The sequence below is a fragment of the Herpailurus yagouaroundi genome, unplaced genomic scaffold (assembly GCF_014898765.1).
Source record: "Herpailurus yagouaroundi ecotype Mexico unplaced genomic scaffold, PumYag 182, whole genome shotgun sequence".
Classification (NCBI taxonomy): Eukaryota; Metazoa; Chordata; class Mammalia; order Carnivora; family Felidae; genus Herpailurus; species Herpailurus yagouaroundi.
In genome coordinates, this window is record NW_024412413.1 from 11,477,747 (window position 1) to 11,499,251 (window position 21,505).

General features: G+C 53.7%; 1 protein-coding gene and 1 long non-coding RNA gene across 6 annotated transcripts; one reads left to right on the plus strand and one right to left on the minus strand.

Annotated features, from left to right (window-relative positions):
- Nucleotides 1-245: 245 nt before the first annotated feature.
- On the plus strand, nt 246-18,687 carry FOXRED2 (FAD dependent oxidoreductase domain containing 2). Of its 5 annotated transcripts, none has more exons than XM_040490921.1 (8): nt 247-1,454; nt 2,665-2,916; nt 3,047-3,310; nt 4,239-4,405; nt 7,561-7,726; nt 8,998-9,239; nt 11,130-11,300; nt 18,212-18,683. In XM_040490921.1, the coding sequence occupies exons 1-8, from the start codon at nt 907-909 to the stop codon at nt 18,346-18,348; spliced, it is 1,947 nt and encodes a 648-aa protein (XP_040346855.1). In that variant the 5' UTR covers nt 247-906; the 3' UTR covers nt 18,349-18,683. The 5 variants fall into 5 exon arrangements, with proteins under 5 accessions (XP_040346857.1, XP_040346855.1, XP_040346858.1 ...); XM_040490920.1 differs by lacking the exon at nt 18,212-18,683 and adding an exon at nt 15,269-15,688 and having other exon boundaries at nt 248-1,454; XM_040490922.1 differs by lacking the exon at nt 18,212-18,683 and adding an exon at nt 11,968-12,297 and having other exon boundaries at nt 248-1,454.
- On the minus strand, nt 7,713-8,952 carry LOC121040416 (uncharacterized). The gene is made up of 3 exons (XR_005795276.1): nt 8,801-8,952; nt 8,462-8,590; nt 7,713-7,818 (listed from the first exon to the last, which is right to left on the minus strand). It is a non-coding gene; the product is annotated as an uncharacterized LOC121040416 (long non-coding RNA).
- Nucleotides 18,688-21,505: the final 2,818 nt, after the last annotated feature.

The following is a 21,505-nucleotide window of genomic DNA, read 5'->3' on the forward strand; positions in this document are numbered from 1 at the left end:
TGCCCCTGCGCCTCACCTACACGTGGAGACGTACAGCTTTAAAACGAGAGCCCGGCGCCCCAAGAGCGCCGCGATCCCCAGCGCCACCAGCCTCAGGCGGCTCCAGCCCGCTGGCAGCACGTGCGCGCCCGTCCCGCGCCGCCGGGAGCCCGCGGCCCCCCCGCCCGTCCCGGCGTGCTGCGCGCCGCGCACGTGACCCCCGCCCTCTGCCATTGGCCGGGCGGGAGGGGCGGGGCCGCCGAGGCGCCCGCGGGCAGAGCGCGGCCCCAGTCGACTGCGGGCTGCCTCCCGTGCGGCTGGGACGTTCGCGCTCCGTGCAGGGAAGTGGGTGCTGCAGACGTGGGCACCGCGCACGCGTGGGGAGCGGCCCCCGGGGAGCCCGCGCCGGCAGGACTGAGGCCTAGCGCCGCGTGGCGACAGGTGTTCTGGGGCATCCCTGTCACGTGACCGGGGTGCCCGGCGCGCCCAGCACCTGGAGGGGGCGGGGCTCGTGCAGGCCACACCTCCTCCGGTCCAGGACCTGAGGACGGGGGCGTGGGTACCTCGAGGGTCTCAGCTGGGGAGGGCCGGGGAAGGGTGCTAGGCACCCTCAAATTAGGGGAGGAGTGGGGGAACACCCGCCCTCGTACTACTATGGCAATAAGAAAGAGGGTGGCGCCCCTGGGAACCGAGGCCCTGGAGGAGATGGAGGCGTTAGGGATGCCTGGGGGGAGCCCCAGATTCGAGCTTGAAAGGATGAAGGCAGGCAAATGAGCTCAGAGGGCCTTGGGGTGTGGTCCTGGCCCGACTTCAGATTGCGGTGGGCGAGCCCCTGCCCCTCTCTCGGTCCCCAGCCCTTCGCCCATCTCCCCGGTCCTGGAGGGACCAACCAGGGTGCAAGGCCCCACATCCCTGGTCTGCCACAGGATGAGCCTCTTGGCCGCGGCCGGGCTGTGGGGCCCGCCCGGGCTGCTCCTGACCTTCGCCCTGCACCCGGCTCTGTGCTTGCGCCCAGCCCCGACCTCGGGGCCCCCGCACCGGGACTACTGCGTCCTGGGCGCCGGGCCCGCGGGCCTGCAGATGGCCTACTTCCTGCAGCGGGCCGGGAGGGACTACGCGGTGTTTGAGCGCGCCCCGCGGCCCGGCAGCTTCTTCACGCGCTACCCACGCCACCGCAAGCTCATCAGCATCAACAAGCGGCACACGGGCAAGGCCAACGCCGAGTTCAACCTCCGCCACGACTGGAACTCTCTGCTCAGCCACGACCCCCGGCTGCTCTTCAGACACTACTCCAGCGCCTACTTCCCCGATGCGGGCGACATGGTGCGCTACCTGGATGACTTCGCAGACGGGCTGCGGCTCCACGTGCTGTACAACACGACCATTGCCCACGTCACTCTGAACAAGGATCGGCAGGCCTGGAACGGCCATTACTTCATCCTGACCGACCAGATGGGCCACGCACACCGGTGCAGGTAAGGAACCTGGCCCCGGAGCCGATCTGCTGCCACCCCTTGGTTGGCGGGTGGGTTTGGAAGAGATGAGAGAATATGCGCATTTCTGCCACTCCTTGCTCCCACTGAAATCCCGTGCTAAGAGGTTCAGCTCACCCAACGTTGCCCAAATGTGTCCAAAAAACTTACGATCAAATGTGCGTGGAAGATACTTACCAGCTCTTTCCTGCAGGATTTGTCAGTGTTTCAGACCTTCGTGTTCTCTGTAGCACTCTGGCACTGGGCATTCAGCATTGCCTAAACATACGTACCCACAAAGCTCTTTGGGCAGAGCATCTCCTAGAACTGGTGTTCCCCAAAATACATTGTGGGAAAAACATCCAGCAAGTGTTGGATGGGCTCGGTGGGATTTCAGGACTGAACAAGAGTGAGAGGTCCAACGGGCAGTGCCACCAGCATGCGGTGTTGGCTGGCTTTGGCTTGGGACAAAGCCCGATATTGTGTAGACAGCCCAAACTCGGGGTCACGCACCGCACTGCCCTTATTTAATCCCCGCGAGGACCCTGGCCGGGAGTTCTCTGGTCCCAGTTTTACAGATGAAGAATTGAGGCCCAGAGAAGTTGATTAACCGGCGCTGTGTCACACAGTTTATCAGCGATCCAGCTGCAGTCTGACCCAGACTGTGTCTTCCTGACCCCAAAACCTGTGTTCTTTCTGCTGTACCAGACTGCCCCCTCCCTTCCTGGCCATTAGCCTGGCACCCGGCTCCAGGCAGGTGCCCAGAGTTCAAATTCTCATGCCTTTTGCCGGAGGCCCAGCCTTGCTCCTTGCTTGTTACAGCCCCGGGGAAAGAAGGGTAGTGCCAGCTTGGACCCTTGCACCCCTGAGGGTGACAGTGGCCCTAACGGCTGTGTCCAAAATTAGGTGAACGATTCTATTTCTCACGTGTCACCTCAGGGAGTCAGGTTGATTCTCATGTCTGGGATCATCCCAGGAACATGGAAAGGAGACTGTCCGCTAGGGTGGGCTCAGCGAGGGTGGGGGTCACGTCTCTGATACTCGGGGGTGGGTCCCTAAATGGATGAAGGAATGGACGTTCTCCTGTGTTCTTTCAGGAGCCAGCAGCCTGCGCGAGGTGGGCGAGCCAGGCAGCTAATCCAAGGAATGCTTGTCACGTAGTAGTCTCACGGCTGAGAGACTAAGCCATCTTCCCTCTGTCCCCTCCCTGCAGCGTCCTTCTGGTAGCCACCGGTTTGTCGGTCCCCAACCAGGTTGACTTCCCGGGCTCCGAATACACGGAGGGATACGAGTCTGTGTCCGTGGACCCCAAGGACTTCGAGGGTCAGAATGTGCTGATCCTGGGGCGGGGGAACTCTGCCTTTGAGACAGCAGAGAACATCTTGGGTGTCACCAACTTCATCCACATGCTGAGTCGCTCCCGCGTCCGGCTGTCCTGGGCCACCCACTATGTTGGAGACCTCAGGTATGCTGCGCGGCTGCTTGTGGATCGAAAGCCCTTCCTGACCCCACCGGACCAACCACCCCTTCCTCTGAGCCTCCTTGTCCCCCGTGCGGACTCCTTTCTCTCTCTTGGCATTTCCCTTGGGCCCCAGGGCCATCAACAACGGCCTGCTGGACACCTACCAGCTGAAGTCCTTGGACGGGTTGCTGGAGTCCGACCTGACGGATCTGGCCATCGTGAAGGACCGTGAGGGCAAGTTCCGCGTCACCCTGAAGTTCTTCCTGGAGGAAGGCAACCAGAGCGCCGACGCCATCACCCTCCCCCAGGACGACAATGACAACTTCGCCATGCGCGTGGCCTACGACCGGGTCATCCGCTGCCTGGGCTGGAACTTCGACTTCTCCATTTTCGACAAGTGAGTCCAAATGGGGGAGGAGCTGGGATCACTTAGCAAATCCCTTCTGATATCTCTCCTGCGGGGGGGGGGGGGCAGTCACCATCCAGTGGGCCAGCGATGGCTTTCAGGACTGCGTCGTCACAGTGGATGTAGCTGCTGCCTCATCTCCCACCCAGGACATGAGCTGTCTGTCCTCACAGGGACCGAAGGCCCTGAGGCCCTCCACCGGGTAGCAGCAGCAACGGCGGGTCTTTGTCTGCGTTGTGATCTTCCACCGGAGAGAGGGGAAGATGAGCCGAGGCAGAATAAAATGGTGAATTTGCTGCAAGGTGGCTAAGGACGCAGGCACTGGTGTCGGTCTGAGATTCTCCACTTGGCAAATCTGCGGGCTCTGGGACAGTTACTTAACCGTGCTGCATCTGGTCTCTTCATCACTAAAACGAGGATCATATTTTCTCACAGGGCCACTGTGAGGATTAATCCAGAAAGTACTCGGCACATATTCTATGCTTAACAAAATGGTGGCTGCCAACGTCACTTACGATTGTGAACTACCTTGCTTTAGACATCGCTGCCCCAGTACCTTGGCAAGGTTTGGTATTAAAGAATCCGTCCAGTGTCTCACTTTTCTCTGGCCAGAGCACGGGCGGACAAGGAGAAGCTAGAAGGCCTCAACCAGACTGCCATCCCATTAAGTCAGAGCCCAGAGCCTAAGCCTCCAGTCAGGCTTGAATCCTGGCCCCATCCCTGACCCGCCACAACTTCAACCTGAGCCTCAGTTGTCCTCGTCTGTTAAGTAGAGATAATCATGCCCACCTTCCAAGGTCATGGTGTGGTTTAAATGCAACAAGGGATATAAAGCACTTAGACTTCGCGCAGGGCTGAGCGCAGCATACGTGTTTCATACACAGCAGTGATTTCTGTTAACCACACTTTCCGCTCACAGGTCCCTCCGACTGTCTTCTGGGGGTGAGTTCAGCAAGAAGTACCCGCTGGTGAAAGCTAGCTATGAGTCCAAAGGAAGCCGGGGTCTCTTTGTCCTGGGTACCGCCAGCCACTCGGTGGATTACCGGAAATCGGCCGGGGGCTTCATTCATGGATTCCGATACACAGGTGAGCCCGGCAGAGAGAATAAACCCCAGGGTTTATAAACATACTCCTGATTTCCAGCAGCCTCAATGAGATTGCTTATCAGTAGTCGATAGGTCGATCTGTCTGGGACAGATGGCAGCATGTTTTTGTGGTCTGAGTAATTTGTCTAGGAAAGTGTCAGATAAGGTATGAAAGTTAAGTACATTGGGAGTTGGCAAGTTACATGCTTGAATCCCATGCCAGCGAGGTACCAGGTATTGGCAAGAAGGCCAAGCTTGGGGGGTGCTGATGTGGGTTCCTCCCCCGCTGGGTGGTCTGAGAGGTGAGGCTTTATGACCTCTCTAGAAGCCTCATCTGGACGGCCTGACATCAGAGATGTAATCGAGGTGAACTTTCCGCCCTCGGGGCTGTTGTAAGGACTAAATAAGGCAGTACCCGGGGACCTGTAGCTATGAAGCATTACACACAGATTCTCTGGGTACCAACAAATTTCAGTCAAAATTGCGGTCAAATTAAATCAGTCGTGAGAGTATAAATTTTCTGCACCTCAGGCGGGCTATTGGATGGGTACTTGGTTGCATGGTGAGTGTTATGTGGACCAGTTGACTTTGCCATAGACCCCACAAGGCTTCCCGCATCCTGGCATTTCCGTGTTTAATTTGATGACTCCCAGTGGCTTAATGTTCAATTTTGCATTTGACTATCCTTCCTGTTTGGCAGGGAAAAATAACCATGTTTGATTTCCAGACAATGTATTTTATGGCCCACGGGTAATGGGTGCTGTCGGAGAAGGAAACCAGAGAGTGTTGCCCGTCTATAAGCCAAAATATCCGCAGATCGAATACAAACACACACACCCAGAAGGAGAAGCATCTGTCCCTTTAGCTGTGTCTCCCCGATAAGAAATCCTTGGGGCGCCTGGGTGGCTCAGTCAGTTAAGTGTCCGACTTCGGCTCGGGTCATGATCTCACTTTGGCTCAGGTCCTGATCTCACGGTCTGTGGGTTCGAGCCCTACGTCGGGCTCGGTGCTGGCAGTTCAGATCCTGAAGCCTGCTTCAGATTCTGTGTCTCCCTCTCTCTCTTCCCCTACCCTGCTCGCTTTCTTTCTCTGTGTCAAAAATGAACGTTAAGGGGCGCCTGGGTGGCGCAGTCGGTTAAGCGTCCGACTTCAGCCAGGTCACGATCTCGCGGTCCGTGAGTTCGAGCCCCGCGTCCGGCTATGGGCTGATGGCTCAGAGCCTGGAGCCTGTTTCCGATTCTGTGTCTCCCTCTCTCTCTGCCCTCGCCCGTTCATGCTCTGTCTCTCTCTGTCCCAAAAATAAATAAACGTTGAAAAAAAATTAATTAAAAAAAATAAATAAACGTTAAAAAAAATTTTCTTACGGAAAAAAAAAAACCTTCATCATTGTTCCCATGCATGTCACCCTCCCTGCACCTGCTCTCCTGACAGATCCTGCCCCCCCCCCACCTCCTTCCTTCGGTCCCCTGACCTCTCCCCAGCTCACATAGTTAATCCTCACGGCACCGCTGTTATTTCTGCACCATTTTTCCAGATAAGGAAACTGGGGCACAGAGAACTTAAGTAACTTGCCCAGAGTCACCGAGCCAGTTGGCAGAAGGGTAATACGAATGCACACGTGTCTGATTCTAAAGCTCACAGCCGACCACGAAGCTCCAGGCAAATGGGAAGCAGTCCTGGGTTGCTGTGTGGTCACTACTACCGGCTGAGGATCCTGCTGGGGGAGGGGTGACGTGGCCCACACATCCTGCTCAGACCCGAGAAACGGGTCCCACGGGAGACCAGAAGCAAACAGTAAGGCAGAGGAAAGCAACAGAAGATAAAACGTGAACGGCACAGACCAATACCACACGGAAGGACAGGCCAGACGCCCGGCCCGGCCCCCTCCTGTATCTCTTCCAGCTGCCTGCCAAAACACCCTTTCTATAAACAAACAAAAAAATCTTCTCTTTCCCCTGCTTACAGCTTAAGCCGCTCTTAGTGGCTCCCCTCCTCCCCCGGCGAAGGCTCCAGCTCCTTGGCATGCCGCTCCAAGCTTTGCCAGGCCCCTGCCAGCTCACCTTTCCAGCCTGGTCCCTTGCCTGCTTTTCAGAACGTGCCAGGCTCTCCCAAGATTGTGGCACCCTCCCCAGACCCCACTGGCTGCGCGGTTCCTCGACCTTGTGCAAAACTCCGCTTAGCCATCATTTCCTCCAGAGTCGGGTATCTGGGGAGGCCGGACAGCGTCTCCCGTGACTGTGACTGTTGGCCGGCTGAGTCTCCCGTCACGCGAGTGGTCTGTCTGTGTTCTTGCCTTTCTCGGATTTGGATATCGTGTTGATGTGTTTTGGAAGAGCAAGCCCGATCCCACAACTGCACGGCAGCCCCAGATATGCGGCAGAACATCTCCCTGTCATTGCAGAGAGCTGTCACTGTGCTGTCCTTCCATCAGTAGAATTTAGGGACAGCTTGGATTTAGACTCTGGAGGACGGGAGGCACTGAAAGGTTTCCCAGCTGGGAGTCTCTGAGGGGAACAAAACCCCGGGAAGGGGAGCGGGCTCAGAGGGAGGCTCAGGGTCCGGGGTTGACCTAGCACCTGTGAGGGGTAGCGTGGGACATCCACGTGCAGGGGGCCTAAAGCGGGGCCGGGCCCACTCTGGCCTGGAGCCGGATCCAGCCACTCCCATCCATTCAGGTACCCACTCGGGCTGTTTTCACGCTGGAAGCAGAACTGAGTAGTGCAGCCGACCGGGCTGTAGAGCCCAAAATACGGCCCATCTGGCCCTTGGTTGGAAACCTTGACTGACTCTGCTCCAAAGGCATGTTCTTTTTTTTTTTTTTTTTTTTTAAGTTTATTTATTTTGAGAGACAGAGTAAGAACTGGGGAGGGCCAGCAAGAGAGGAGATGGAGAGAATCCCAAGCAGGCTCCAAGTTGCCAGCACGGAGCCCAGCACGGCCTTCGGACTCACAAACTGTGGGATCGTGACGTGAGCCGAAGTCAACACTCGGATGCTTAACCGACTGAGCCACCCAGGCGCCCCGCCAGAGGCATTTTGGAGCCCCGCACACAAGCGTTATTGAGCCCCAAGAGGTTGACAGGGGCCGTGCATCCCTCAGGGTGGTGAAAGATGAAATCTGAAGTATGGCATGCTGTTCCTCCCTCTGGCCATTTCAGCGCGTGCCGTCCACCGCCTGCTGGAGCATCGCCACCACGGCATCGCCTGGCCCTCCACTGAGCACCCCGTCTCACAGCTGACGAGCTCCATAGTCCGGCGCATCAACGAGGCTTCTGGGCTCTACCAGATGTTCGGCGTGCTGGCCGATGTCGTCCTGCTGAAGGAGTGAGTAGCCCAGCTCCACCATTCACGGGTCGGAGCTCTTCTCTGCCTATCCCCGGCATGGAGTGGCCCAGTGGTTCCCTCCTAAGTGAAGCCTTCAGGGGGCGGGGGCAGGGTGGGGGGTGGAAATCAATGAAATCAACACCACAAGCTCGACAGACAGACGGACCTGGGTGTGCCTCCCAGCTCTGCCGCTTTCTGCCTGTGTGACCTTGGGCAAGTCACTTAGCCTCTCTGAGCCTTTCTCGCATCTGCGGAATGGGGATAATAACCCTTACGTTGCAGGCAGGAGTAAAGGTAACTGGTAGACCGCACTTGGCACTGAGCAGATGAGCAGTAAACCGCAGCAATGCGGATGAAGGGTCTCCCTCAGGCCAGGACCGTGTTGTCTCCTTATCGGTTAAGTGACAGGTGGCAGATCACAGATGACAAACGCAGAGCAGGGATGGAGAAGGGTGCTCAGAGGACAGGTCAGACGCAGGGGGCATCTCTCAGAGGGAGCAGCCTGACCCAAAGCCAGGGAGGGCGACAGCTCGCCAAGTTCAAGGACACGCGAGGAATTCGCCCGTCCTCAGCACAAGACACCCCGCACCCTGACTCCTCTCTTCCGTATTCACTCTCCACACTCCGACCCGCCCCACACCCCGTAAGCGCTGCCTTCAAATTCTGTCAGGAATCTGACCACCCCTCACCCACCCCGGTGGCACCGCCTTGGTCCAGCCCCCCAGCATCTCTCACCTGAACCACCTACAGCCTCGCACCTCTGCCCATGGTCTGCTTTCAACACAGCGGCCGGGCGGTCCTCTTAAAACCCGAGTCACACACGTTCATCTCTGCACAGCACTCTCCAGGGGCCGGTGGCCTTCCCTTCTCAGGGAGAAAGCGAGTGGGAGAACCCACGTGAAACCGAGCGTTCCCGTCGTGGCACCCACAAGCCCTCCTCGACCTGCCCCCAGCCCTTCTCCTGCCCCTCCGCTCGAGGCCGGCCTGCCTCCCATCCCTCGAAGACACCCAGGCTCCCTCCCGGGGCTTTTCCGTGACTGGCCTCTCAGCCCGGGTCACCCTTTCCCCAGATACCTTTCAGGTTACTCAGAGTTTTCTGGAATCTGTCTCCCGTGTAAGTCGGGGTTCAGCTGTGATAGTAAGGCTCAAGTGAGGTGTGTGCAGAACAATCGGAGCCCGTAGACAATTGCACGAGAGGCACACGCGCACGCCCACCCCACCTCTGCCGCGGCACTGAGGGTCTTGGCCACCCACGCTGCCCTTATCCCCAGGAACGCCACGGCGTTTGAGTACCTGGAGGAGCTCCCCGTGCAGATGCTGGCCCAGCTGGAGACCATCACAGGAAGGAGGGCCAGGCACGGGCTCTTCGTCATCAACATGGAGTATGGCAGAAATTTCTCTGGGCCCGACAAGGACGTCTTCTTTCATGACCGGTCCGTGGGGCACACGGAAGACGCGTGGCAGTCCAACTTCCTCCACCCCGTCATCTACTACTACAGGCACCTCCCCACTGGTGAGCCAGACCTCTGCTGTCCCCCGACACCGCTCGGCCCCCGCTGCCCGTTACCTTGTCACCACTAAGCCCTCACACAACACTTTCAGCTGACAGGAGGACACGGGGCGGGGAGGGCACTGGGGACTCCGCCCACAGAGCAAACGAGGCACAGGGTCCACGAATGAGAAACGACGTTCCCAGGTTCTGGTGCGTACCGTGACCTGGGCAGGTCACACGTGGAGTGTCGTGATCTCCTCCAGGCGCCACGGTCTTGTTCTGTGTCTCCAAGGGAGGCTGAGCGTGGAGGGGGAGGGGACCTGGAGACTGACTCTCAGAGGGCGCAGGGAAAGGAGCTGGACGTGATTAACACAGGCGTGCAGCATAAAAAGCGCGGAAAAGCCGGGCAGCGTTCCCAGGCTGCCCTTTCCTTGCTGTGTGGCCTTGGACCGTTACCTACACTCTCTGAGCCTCCGCTTCCTCATTTGTAAAGTGGGGCTAACAATAGAATTGTGTGAAGATAAACGAGATTAAAAAAAAAAAAAAAAAACCACAGAATGTGGGGCACCCGGCTGGCTCACTCAGTAGAGCATCCGACTCTTGATCTTGAGGTTGTGAGTTCAAGCCCCCCCACTGAGCATAGAGATTACTTAAAAATAAAATAGGGGCGCTTGGGTGTCTCAGTCGGTTAAGCGTCCGACTTCGGTTCAGGCCAATGATCTCACACCTCATGAGTTCGAGCCCTGTGTCGGGCTCTGTGCTGACAGCTCAGAGCCTGGAGCCTGTTTCAGATTCTGTGTCTGTCTCAATCTCTCGCTCTCTCTTACTCTCTCACTCTCTCTACCCCTCCCCTGCCCATGCTTTGTCTCTCTCTCTCAAAAATAAACATTAAAAAAATTTTTTTTTAAACAAAGTCTTGGGGCACCCAAGTGGCTCAGTCAGTTAAGCATCCGACTTCAGGTCAGGTCATGATCCCACAGTTCATGGGTTCAGTCCCTGCATCGGACTCTGTGCTGACAGCTCAAAGCCTGGAGCCTGCTTTCGATTCTGTGTGTGTGTGTGTGTGTGTGTGTGTGTGTGTGTGTGTGTGTCTGTGTGTGTCTCTGCCTGCCCCTCCCCTGCTCATGCTCTGTCTCTCTGTCTCTCTCAAAAATAAGTAAATGTAAAAACAAAAAATTTTTTTAATAAGATAAAGTCTTTAAAACAAAAACTGAAAACACAGAATATCAGCACGGTGCTTGGCACAGAGTAGCTACCAACAGATGAACTCCCCTCCCCGCTGGGGAATGTGATTCCTGCTTCGGAAACTAAAGAGCTGTCCCTGGGAAGAGGTATTCTAAAAACAGGCAGAGGTAGTATCAGCAGGTCAAAGTGACAGGAGCACAGGCTTCTATTCAGAATCAGGAGTGACTCCTACTCAAAGCTGTCCAGCAGTGGAATGGGTCGCCCCCAGACATCGAGTTTCCCAGTATGAGGATGGTCGAGTTGTGACTTAATGGCCGTCTGCCTAGGACACCACTGAAGGGAGTCCACACCAGGTGGGAAGTTGGACTAGATGAGCTCCCAGACCCTTCTCGCGGGGCCTCCGAGTCTCCTCAGAGAAAGAGCAGTTCTGAAGCAATCACCGTGGCCCTCAGTCCATGCGTGTCTTAGAAAAACACCAAGTGCAAGTAATTAGTCTTGGTTCCGCTTTCCGATACCACAAGGAACAGATCCAGTCCCTCCCTCGTGCCAACCTTGCAAACACAGAGATGGCTGTTGAACAGGCCGGCCGCTGCCCAGCGCAGAGTGTGGCCGGCGAGCCGAGCGTGAGGGAGCGCGGGAAGCACCTGGGATGTGTGGGAACCACGCTGTCAGCTCCGGGATGGGAGCCTGCCGGGCCCTGACCCGTCTCCCCTCTCGTCCCCACAGAGCAGGAGGTGAGGTTCCGCCCTGCCGACTGGGCCCTGCCTCGGCCCACAGCCATCCACCACATCGTGGAAGATTTCTTGACGGACTGGACCGCCCCGGTGGGGCACATCTTACCTCTGAGGCGCTTCCTGGAGAACTGTTTGGACACCGATCTGCGAAGCTTCTATGCAGGTAACTTAAGTTCCTAGAAGGACAGAGTCAGTGAGCTGGAGGTTGAAAGAAGGCCAGGTAGATCCGTTTCCCCTGAGGTTTCAGGATTCACATCTAGAAATCTAAACTTGAGAATTCGGTTATCCACGGCGTAGACTAGATGTCTGCAGAAATCTCTCCCAGGACAGCACACCTGAAGTTGCTGTATTGAATGTCATTTTTGTTTAATTTTTTTTTCATTTTATTTATTTTATTTTATATATTTTTTTTTCTTCAACGTTTTTATTTTTTATTTTTGGGACAGAGAGAGACAGAGCATGAATGGGGGAGGGGCAGAGAGAGAGGGAGACACAGAATCTGAAACAGGCTCCAGGCTCCGAGCGATCAGCCCAGAGCCTGACGCGGGGCTCGAACTCACGGACCGCGAGATCGTGACCTGGCTGAAGTCGGACGCTTAACCGACTGCGCCACCCAGGCGCCCCTCATTTTATTTATTTTAGAGAGAGAGAAAGCTGGGGAGAGGGGGAGAGGGGCAGAGGGAGGGAGAAAGAGCGAGAGAGAATCCCAAGCAGGCTCTGTGCTCAGCGTGGAACCTGATGCGGGGCTCAATCCCATGACCTTGGGATCATGACCTGAGCTGAAATCAAGAGACGCTCAACTGACTGAGCCCCAAATGTCACTTTTAAAGAACCGGCAGGAAAAAAAGGGAACTCTCCAGAGGCCGGATGCTAGGAAAAGCATAAGGCCATTGCTGGACATGGTCTGTCACCAATCATCAGTAGCCTAGAGCCCGGGTAACTGACAGCACTTGCGGGTGGGAAGGTAAAGCAGCAGGGTAGGAGGTCTGTTTAGAGACTCTCACATAAGCTTGGATCTCAGTGGATCCACTAGGAGGCACAAAACACTCCCAAGAGAAGATGATGGAGACTCATGCTTTTGGGCTCTGGGTAGAGTAAGGGAGAATCTCTCCTGAGAATTTCTTTTTTTTTTTTAATTTTTTTTTAATGTTTTATTTATTTTTGACAGAGAGAGACAAGAGCATGAGCGGGGGAGGGTCAGAGAGAGAGGGAGACACAGAATCCGAAGCAGGCTCCAGGCTCTGAGCTGTCAGCACAGAGCCTGATGCGGGGCTGAAACTCACGGACCGTGAGATCATGACCTGAGCCGAAGTCAGACGCTCAACCGACTGAGCCACCCAGGCGCCCCTCTCCTGAGAGTTTCTAACCCCTAAGCCTCGCTCATGTGAGTTTGGGGCCAAACTTCACACCATCGGTGTGCAAAAATCACAGAAGTAAATGCAAGTCTTCTGTGAAGAAACACACTTTAAAACTAGGGCTCAAAAAACATTCCCACAGATGAAGCTCCAGGTTAAGGTGAACCCGTGTCCCTCCCCCACCAAGCAAAAAGCACTTAACATATAAGGGCACAAATATGTGACACGAGGGAGCGTCAGTAGAAAAAACAAACTGTGGGATCAAACCAAAAAAACTGTGGGAATTGGAAGAGTTACAAACAGAGGAGACAAAGTCTGTCTAAAATATGTAAGAAAAATGGAGCGCCTGGGTGGCTCAGTCAGTTAAGCATCTGACTCTTGATTTCAGCTCAGGTCGTGATCTCACAGTTGGGGAGTTTGAGCCCCAAGTCAGACTCTGCACTGGCAGCGTGGAGCCTGCTTAGGACTCTCTCTGTCTCTCTCTGCCCCTCCCCTGTTCATGCATGTGCACTCACTCGCACCCTCTCAAAATAGATAAACTTTAAGATAAATTTTAAAAAATTAAACATATAAGGAAACAAACAGATTCTTAAAAATATAATTGACTGGTCAGCTTTCAGAAAGATCCGAGTAAGACTTCTGGAAGTGAAAAAAATGTGTAATTAGAAACTCAACCAAAACATAAAGTAGCACTTTAGACAGAGGTGAAGAGAGAATTGGTGAACTGGAAGATAGCATTGACAGAAGTCTGATGATCCAGAGGGAGAACTAATTGAAACAAGCCGAATTTTTGTCTTTTTTTAAACCCCCCGAATGCCTAGGACATCCACTCTTTTGTGTTCAGCAAACGTCTTTTGAACATCAGTTGTATATCAGGCACTATTGCTATCAAATCAGGTTAGAGATGGCCGGTATCCTCTCAACAGCCTCAGTCAACTTTGAAATAAAAATGCGTATATTAAGAGAGATGGCTTGGGGCGCCTGGTGGCTTAGTCGGTTAAGCATCCAACTTCAGCTCAGGTCATGATCTCACAGTTCATGAGTTCCAGCCCCGCATTGGGCTCTGTGCTGACAGCTCAGAGCCTGGAGCCTGCTTCAGATTCTGTATCTCCCTCTCTCTCTGCCCGCCCCCCACTCACAGTCTGTCTGTCTCTCTCTCTCTCTCTCTCTCTCTCTCTCTCTCTCAAAAATAAACATTAAAAAAAATTTTTTTAAAGAGAGGGATGGCTTGAAACAATAGTTTAAATTCATAGTCTAAATATACGTAGATGCTCAGAGGTAATTCGTAACACAGGGCTAAGCAGTTTTGAAGGGCTGGCATCCGCAGACTATCAACCGTGACCACACGCTTGCACGGGAAATTACGTGATACGGGTCTAAAGATCTCAGCGATCTAAAGATCTAAAGATCCCTGCCTGTTTCTCGAGGTTTCGGGAGTACACGAAGACGACCGTGCCTGTTAGGGAGTGTATCCCACCCTGGGGCACGGCCACCACAGTGCCTCTTCCGGGCCTTGCAGCCTCCTGGCTCCCACCCCCCAGATCCCGCTCAGCACTGCAAGCCACTGAGCGTCACTGCCTTCACCTTGGAAGAGTCCTCCCGCCTCGGGGCCAGCTGGCAGGGAAGCGGGCTCTCCTCCACCCCCTTAGCTGATGTGCAGCTGCTAGCTTTGGCCCCAGATTCTGCTGGGCTCCTCCACCCCCTGGCCCCTGCAGAAGGGGTGACGTATGTCACCGGAAGGTGGTGTTTGCCAAAAGTCTGCCGCTCCGCCGTCCTCCCCTGCACCTGCGGTCTTCCCTGCTCAGGACCGTTCTCCCATGGGCCGTCCGTGCATAAGTCAGAAATAAAATAGGAAATACTATCCGTGTAGCTCCCTACAGCCTGTTCACCCATGTAAGCCTCACAACGTCCTTTGTAACGTGCCTGTTTGGGGGGGGCGGGGTCGGGGGAGGGGGGAGGGAGGGGGTTGTTTTTTGTTTTTGAGATGTAAGCCTCAAGACAGTTTTGGACATTTGCTCCATCTCATCTTGTCTCTAAATCCCTGAGAAGACTGAGCCCCTATCTGTTTCATCTTTTCTGTTTTGTAAGTGAAAGTTATATAAGCGCTTAGCTAAAAGACTTCTCACTTACACCCTCGTTCCCCAGAAGGAACTGCTTCTTGCTCTTCTGGTGGTTTCTTCATATCTCTGAATCATAAACATCCACAGCTGTTTCCTGATAGAGCAGACTGGATCTGTGTGCCAACTCTCTGCTGTGGTACAGACGAGGGTTTACCAGTTTCCTCTGCCCGCCCTGCATGGTGCTTAGAACACAGTGCTTCGCACAGTGCTTTACACACGGTATGTGCAACCCAGACATTGCTGAGGTGGATAAATCCTCGCAGGCAGCTCTGAGCTCCGAATAGGACTGACCACCCAGCTCCTGGCCCCAGCCAGGCCAGCTTCTAGAAGAAAAGGCTGAGGGGTCTGCTTCAGGGTGGCTGAGCTCCCAGCTGGGGCTGGCTCCCTGCAGAGCACCATGTTGGGCCCAGACCCCTGGGAGCTGAGTCATATCTGTGGTTTTTGCTTTCCATTTGGAGCCTTGTTCTTCCAGAATGTCCGGGAAGCCTCCTATTCTTGGAACCTCGGGGAGGGACAAGATCCGTGGCTATTCAGATCGGATGGGAGGTACCCACAAAAGTGAGCTCCCAGCTCAAGGCCTGGGTGAGGCCCCGGGACGTCGGCAGCCCCTCCTCCTCTTCCATCTTATTCATTTATCTCCTTTTGCTTCTGTGTAGAGTCCTGCTTCCTGTTTGCCCTAACACACCAGAAGCTGCCTCCCTTCTGCCAGCAGGGGTACCTGAGAACGCAGGGGCTCGTGGGAACTGAGAGCCTCCGGCGGCACGGAGAGGAGCGCAGGTTCCCGCAGGGCTATGCCACCGTGGGCAGGCGCCGCGAGGACGGGGCCCAGGGGCCCGAGGGTGGCCCCCTGGCCCCAGGGCCTCCGCTGCTCCAGCCCCACGACAGCAACAAGGAAGAGTTGTGACAGCCAGCCTTCTCCCACCCAGGCCCACAGCTGCGCCTCTGTCCCACCATTGTGGTTGCCGAAGACCACTCATATTGTCACAGTGACCAAGAGAACACGCAGGGGGCATGTCAAGGCTGAGGGAGGCCAGCCAGTGGTCTCCCCTCCGGTCTGGTGCCTGGGAGGCGGGGTCGCCTCCCACAGCCAGGCCCGTCCGCAAGTGGACTGTCCTTGAGCACCAGGCTGGCTCAGTTCTGTCCCCATCAAGCACCCCGCGGTTCCATTTCCTTCTGGTCTTCTCTTCAGATGAACCAGGATCCCGCCTGCAGATCGTGTCACAGGCGGAACTGTCCTCATCTTCCTAAGGGTTTGTGGCAGGCACTTTATAAAGCAGACGTTCTATTGTCCTCAACCATCTCAGGCAGGTGGGACTGTCACCCTTGAAGATATCGGCCCAGAGACTCCCACAAGCGGTAGGTGACTCCCACAAGCCCCTGTCTGGGGTGGCCCTGAGGCCTCCACCGTGCCCACCTCGCCACTGCCTCTCCCTGCCCCGGCCTCTGTTCCCAGAACCCAGGGGGGCCAGCCCAGTTTATCATCTTAGGCCCAGCCGCTGTCACCAGGCAGAGACGGGACAGCTCCTGCCAAGCCACCTTATCTAAACAGGTTTCTCCCTGAGCAGCTGTACTCAGAGCTGCGCCCGCCCCAAGACTGCACTCCCCGACTTAATCTTCAACCTCTGCGTTCTCTTCTCTTACCTCCTGCTCGGCACCATGCCCTTGCCCTCTGGCATCCCGAACAACGCTCTGCCTCTGGCCTGCCCGAGCACGTTTTGTAAAACTGTCACCATGCTATCTTTCAGAGAGGATTCTTTCCGAGGTGATTCACCTGCTGTTTGTATGGAGCCTGGCTCAGCAAGGAGGCATTTCCAACTGCATTTGTACAATAACAACAATGCGATTACTTTCTGGTTCTCTTACCTCTTCTCGCTCTTCTTCCTCCCCAGAAGTCTGCTCCCTTCCTACACTCCTGTCAGGCATTTTCGTCCCATTTAGGAGTAGATCATGGAAAGGAAAGCATTTGTACATAAAATAATCATGGTGATTTTTCAAAGCTCAGGACCCTAAATGATTGCTTCTTCACTGGTTCTTACTGTCCACGTATGTGTTCAGAATTCAAGGGACACAGGCTTTCTGGATCCAGGGCCCTTTTCTGGGAACATCCTCTTCCTCCCTCAGCCTCCGCCCCCGGGCCCGCTGCTTGTCTGCAGACCCCTCTCCCTCCAGTCGTGCAGTTACAGTAGTGACACTCGGCAATCTGAGCCTGGAGGGGAGGTACTTCCTTGGGACGATACTTGGCATCATTTGTCCAGGGCTGAGCCATCTAAGGATCTCTCTCTAACCCCAGGGGGCTGGGTTCACTATAGTTCATACAAATTACGTGTAAACCAGATACGGGGCCCGTCAGCCTGGCTGCCCTTTTCCAAAACGTTTTGTAAAACAAATCCTTGAATTCAGACTGTCCTGTAAGGTCACACACATCACACACCTAACCAGTTACCAACGGCGGCTAAGCTCCTTGTGCCAGTAAAAGTTCAGGGTGCTTCAACAAATAATTCACTGACGCCTGTGTGACATCTGCTTTCTCCCATCATCCACCAGATCGTGAATTCCATCAGAATTTCAGCCAGCCTTGTTTGTGTTTCAAAAGACATGGTTTCATGGGTTAGCTGATTAGAGATGCCTTCCCTGGTATTTTCCTTGTAAAACTGATAAGGAATTTGGAAAAGAAAATAGGGGCGCCTGGGTGGCTCAGTCGGTTAAGCGTCCAACTTCGGCTCCGGTCATGATCTCGCAGTTCGTGAGTTCTACGGGGCTCTGTGCTGACAGCTCGGAGCCTGGAGCCTGCTTCGGATTCTGTGTCTCCCTCTCTCTCTGACCCTCCCCCGTTCATGCTGTCTCTGTCTCAAAAATAAATGTTAAAAAAAAAAAATTTAGGGGCGCCTGGGTGGCGCAGTCGGTTAAGCGTCCGACTTCAGCCAGGTCACGATCTCGCGGTCCGTGAGTTCGAGCCCCGCATCGGGCTCTGGGCTGATGGCTCAGAGCCTGGAGCCTGTTTCCGATGCTGTGTCTCCCTCTCTCTCTGCCCCTCCCCCGTTCATGCTCTGTCTCTCTCTGTCCCAAAAATAAATAAACGTTGAAAAAAAAATTTAAAAAGGAAAGAAATCTCATTTCAAACCCCTAGTTCATGCTATACTTTGAAATTAATTCCTGAGGAATTTTTTAAAAGCCATACAGAAATTGGGGGCACCTGGGTGGCTCATTTGGTTAAGTATCCAAGTCCGGCTCAGGTCATGATCTCACGGTTCGTGGGTTCGAGCCCCGCATCGGGCTCTGTGCTGACGGCTCAGAGCCTGGAGCCTGCTTCGGATTCTGCCTCTGTCTCCCTCTGCCCCTACCCCACTCACATACTGTTTCTCTCTCTCAAAAATAAAGACAAAAGAAAAAAAAAGCCACACAAAAACTGGAGGTGGAGAAGCAGTGCTATCACAAAAGAAAGGACTGTCTCAAGTTTAGAAGCCATGAAATGATTTCCCAGAGGAAAAGGTTTGACGTTTCCAGCCCATAGTTAAGTTTCTTAAATTCCACTTAGTTAACATATAGTGTAATATTAGTTTCAGGTGAAATTTCTTTTTTCTTTTTTTTTCTTTCTTAAGTAATCCCTACACCCAATGGGGGGCTCGAACTCACAACCCCAAGATCAAGCGTCCTACTCTCCACCAACCAAGACAGCCAGCCACCCCCACCCCAGCCATATTTCATTAATGCGACTCAAAGGGGTAGAGGCGCCTGAGTGGCTCCAGTCAGTTAAGCATCCCGACTCCTAATCTCGGCTCACATCCTGATCTCACAGTTTGTGAGTTCAAGCCCCGAGTTGGGCTCTGTGCCAGTGAGAAAAAGGACTAGTCAAGCAAACTATGGACATTCACCCAACAAAATACTACGCGGCTCTCAAAAACGCCCAGAGGTGCGGTAATGATACACGTGTGACAAAGTCCAGCGAAAAGAAGCAGGACATGAAATTATAGTTGTGAACTACTTAGAACTATATAAAACTAGAAAGCCACCCACAGGGGAGACTCTGACAAGGACAGATCACAAAATGTCAACAATAGTGGTATTAGGCTTGTGGAGGCTTTTTTTTTTTTCCTTTCTCTTTTGTCCAAATTTGTGGTTACGCTCTATAGTGAAATAAATACTTTCTTTCTTTTTAATCATCTATGGGGGGATGCCTGAGTGGCTCAGTTGGTTAAGCAGCCGGCTCTCGATTTCAGTGCAGGTCGCCATTTCACGGGTCACGGGATTGAGCCCCGCGTTGGGTTCTGAGCTGGCAATGCAGAGCCTGCCTGGGATTCTCTCTCATGCTCTCTCTCTCGAACATTTTTTTAAAAATAAAAAATCATCTCTGCTTTTGGGATTTAAAATTGCTAGGGGTGAGAGGATGGGGGGGGTGGTGACCCTCCCAGGGGACATGCTCTGCCCCTGGTCCCGGGGGTGCCCATGGTTTTATCCCTCTCCCAAGTTGAAAAGCCCCTGCACCCAGTGTCAAGGGACTAGACATGCCCAGTCTAGAGAAGGGAATTTTAAGTGATGTGTATTCCTGTCCTTCAGTATTTGGACTGACTGATCCAGCACAAGAGAGGAGATCTCTGGGAGCATCCTCCCTCCCCAAGTGATAGAAAAGGAAAGAGAAAAATCCTCGTTTTCTTGTGGAGGTTCCCTGGGTGTAATCTCCAATCCACTGTAGAGCCCCCAAGTCCTTTGGTCTGATGAAAGTGAGGGCGTAGCCAATTGTCACCAAGACGTGACTTTGTCTGCTAAACCAATTCCAACTTCTAGTCATTTATTGAGTACTGACTGCGTCCCCAAAACTGTGCCGTGGTGGTTTCAAAGACAGTTTCACAAACTCTTTGATACATCCTCAGAGAGATGGACTAATTCCCCTCCTGCTGAGTGTGAGTGGAACTGAGTGATTCACTTCCAGCAAATAGAGCAGAGGTGACAGGACGTTGGGACACCTGGGTGGCTGAGTCGGTTAAGCCTCCGACTCTTGATCTTGGCTCAGGTCATGATCTCTGGGTTCGTGAGACCGAGCCCAGCATCGGACTCTGCAATGATAGCTCGGGGCCTGCTTGGGATTCTCTCTCTGCCCCTCCCCTGCTCGTGCGCTCGCTCTTTCTCTCTCTCTTTTTCAAAATAAATACATTTAGAAAAAGAAGTGACAGGATGTAATTTTCAAGGTTACGTTATAAAAAGACTGTAGCATTCACCCACCAAGAGGCTGTTCTCTCTCTCCCTCTCGAGTCGCTGGCTCAGGCCATCCAGGCACGGATGGAGAGGTCCATGTAAGGAACTGAGATCTGCCAAGAGCCATGTGCGTAAGCCTAGCAGACCTACTCCCACCCAGCCCTTGGATGACCACGGTGCTGGCCACCACCTTGAATGCAGCCTCATGAGACACCCTGAGTCAGAACCCCCCACCTAAACCACGCCCAGATTCCTGACCCACAGAAACTTTGACGTAATGCCTGTTGTTTTAAGCTGCTAAGTTTTTGTGGGGGGGGTTGTGAGGGGGGCGTTTTGTTACACAGCGATAGATAACTAACACATGCACTAACCAGCTTTTACCTGCGTTAACTGTTGCCACAACCCTAAGGGGTAGATATTCCTATCCTAGCCTCCATTCTCAGGCTGCGAACAATTACACAGGTGATTTGCTTCGAAAATCCACCTCCTTCCAGCCGTCCTCTAAATATTAAGTCACGAAAGCAGCCATCTCATCACCTGTGGGCTTCCTTCTCATGAACACTGGGTGGCAAGACATTAAGAGAGCAAACAATCCTTCAAACCTAAGACACGGTGAAGGGTGTGTGGTCCCACAGGATGGCAGAGAAGTGTCAAAGTGCCGGTTACACAAAACATACCCTCGAAAACAGTATTCAGCCACTCCATCAACCAGACGTCCCGTGATACAGGCGGGGCGGGATGGTTCAGATGGGGACCTGGAGTCTGGACTGTCCACCTTTCTCCAGGCTTCAGCCTCAGTTAGGATCCTCAGTTCTCTGACCAATTACAACATCATCCCCAAGAGCCAAATTGGATTCTTCCCGAGAAAAGAAACCGTAGGCTGCATCATTTCCCTGCAGATGCTTATTTTTTTAATACAGTAAAAATGCTGACTGGGGCAAGGCTTTTGTCAGACTGCAGGCTTTAAAGAAGCATTTAATTCAATCTGGCACCCCAGACGGAATGTAAATCTGCCACAGAGTGAAGCTGATGGGCAAATATATGAGATGCTTTAGCCCAAGTATTTAATCCAAGTACATCACACGACCAATCCATCAACCCTGAAATAAAAAACAGCATGTAACAGATGTATTTAAGCAGGGAAGAAAAGACCAGCAGAATATCCTGTCTCGCTCCTTTCTCAGTTCTGCATAAGTAAAACTGATTCGCCTGCTCTTCTGGAGAAGGCCCCAAGTTTAGTGCTCCGTGCAAAATGTTTCAGAAGTCTGTCACTTGTTTTTTCATTCTCTTTGAGATGTCACCGTCTCAGAACAGTCTCTCGGGTCGTTCCAAATTATTATAAATTCATTAGATGCAGAAGAGTCTCGCCACCAGAAAAAAAATTAATGGCAATGCAATCTATCTTGAAATTTCAGTGTGTGGTAGTCTGTCGTTGTAGTTTAAAAATGAAGCAACTACGGAGGCACCTGGGTGGCTCAGTTGGTTAGGCTTCCGACTTCAGTCATGATGTCGCGGTTCTTGAGTTCAAGTCCCTCACCAGGGTCTCTGCTGTCAGTGCAGAGCCCGCTTCGGATCCTCTGTACCCCTCTCTGTCTGTTCCCCCTGCCCTGCTCTTTCTCTCTCTCTCTCAAAAATGAATAAACATTAGAAAGAAAGAAAGAAAGAAAGAAAGAAAGAAAGAAAGAAAGAAAGAAAGAAAGAAA

Bases quoted from the DNA above. Each gene is read 5' to 3' on its own strand.
- FOXRED2 (XM_040490920.1), top strand. From the start codon at position 907: ATGAGCCTCTTGGCCGCGGCCGGGCTGTGGGGCCCGCCCGGGCTGCTC. The intron at 2,917-3,046 runs GTATGCTGCGCG...CTTGGGCCCCAG, and splicing joins CACTATGTTGGAGACCTCAG to GGCCATCAACAACGGCCTGC. The intron at 7,727-8,997 runs GTGAGTAGCCCA...CCTTATCCCCAG, and splicing joins GATGTCGTCCTGCTGAAGGA to GAACGCCACGGCGTTTGAGT.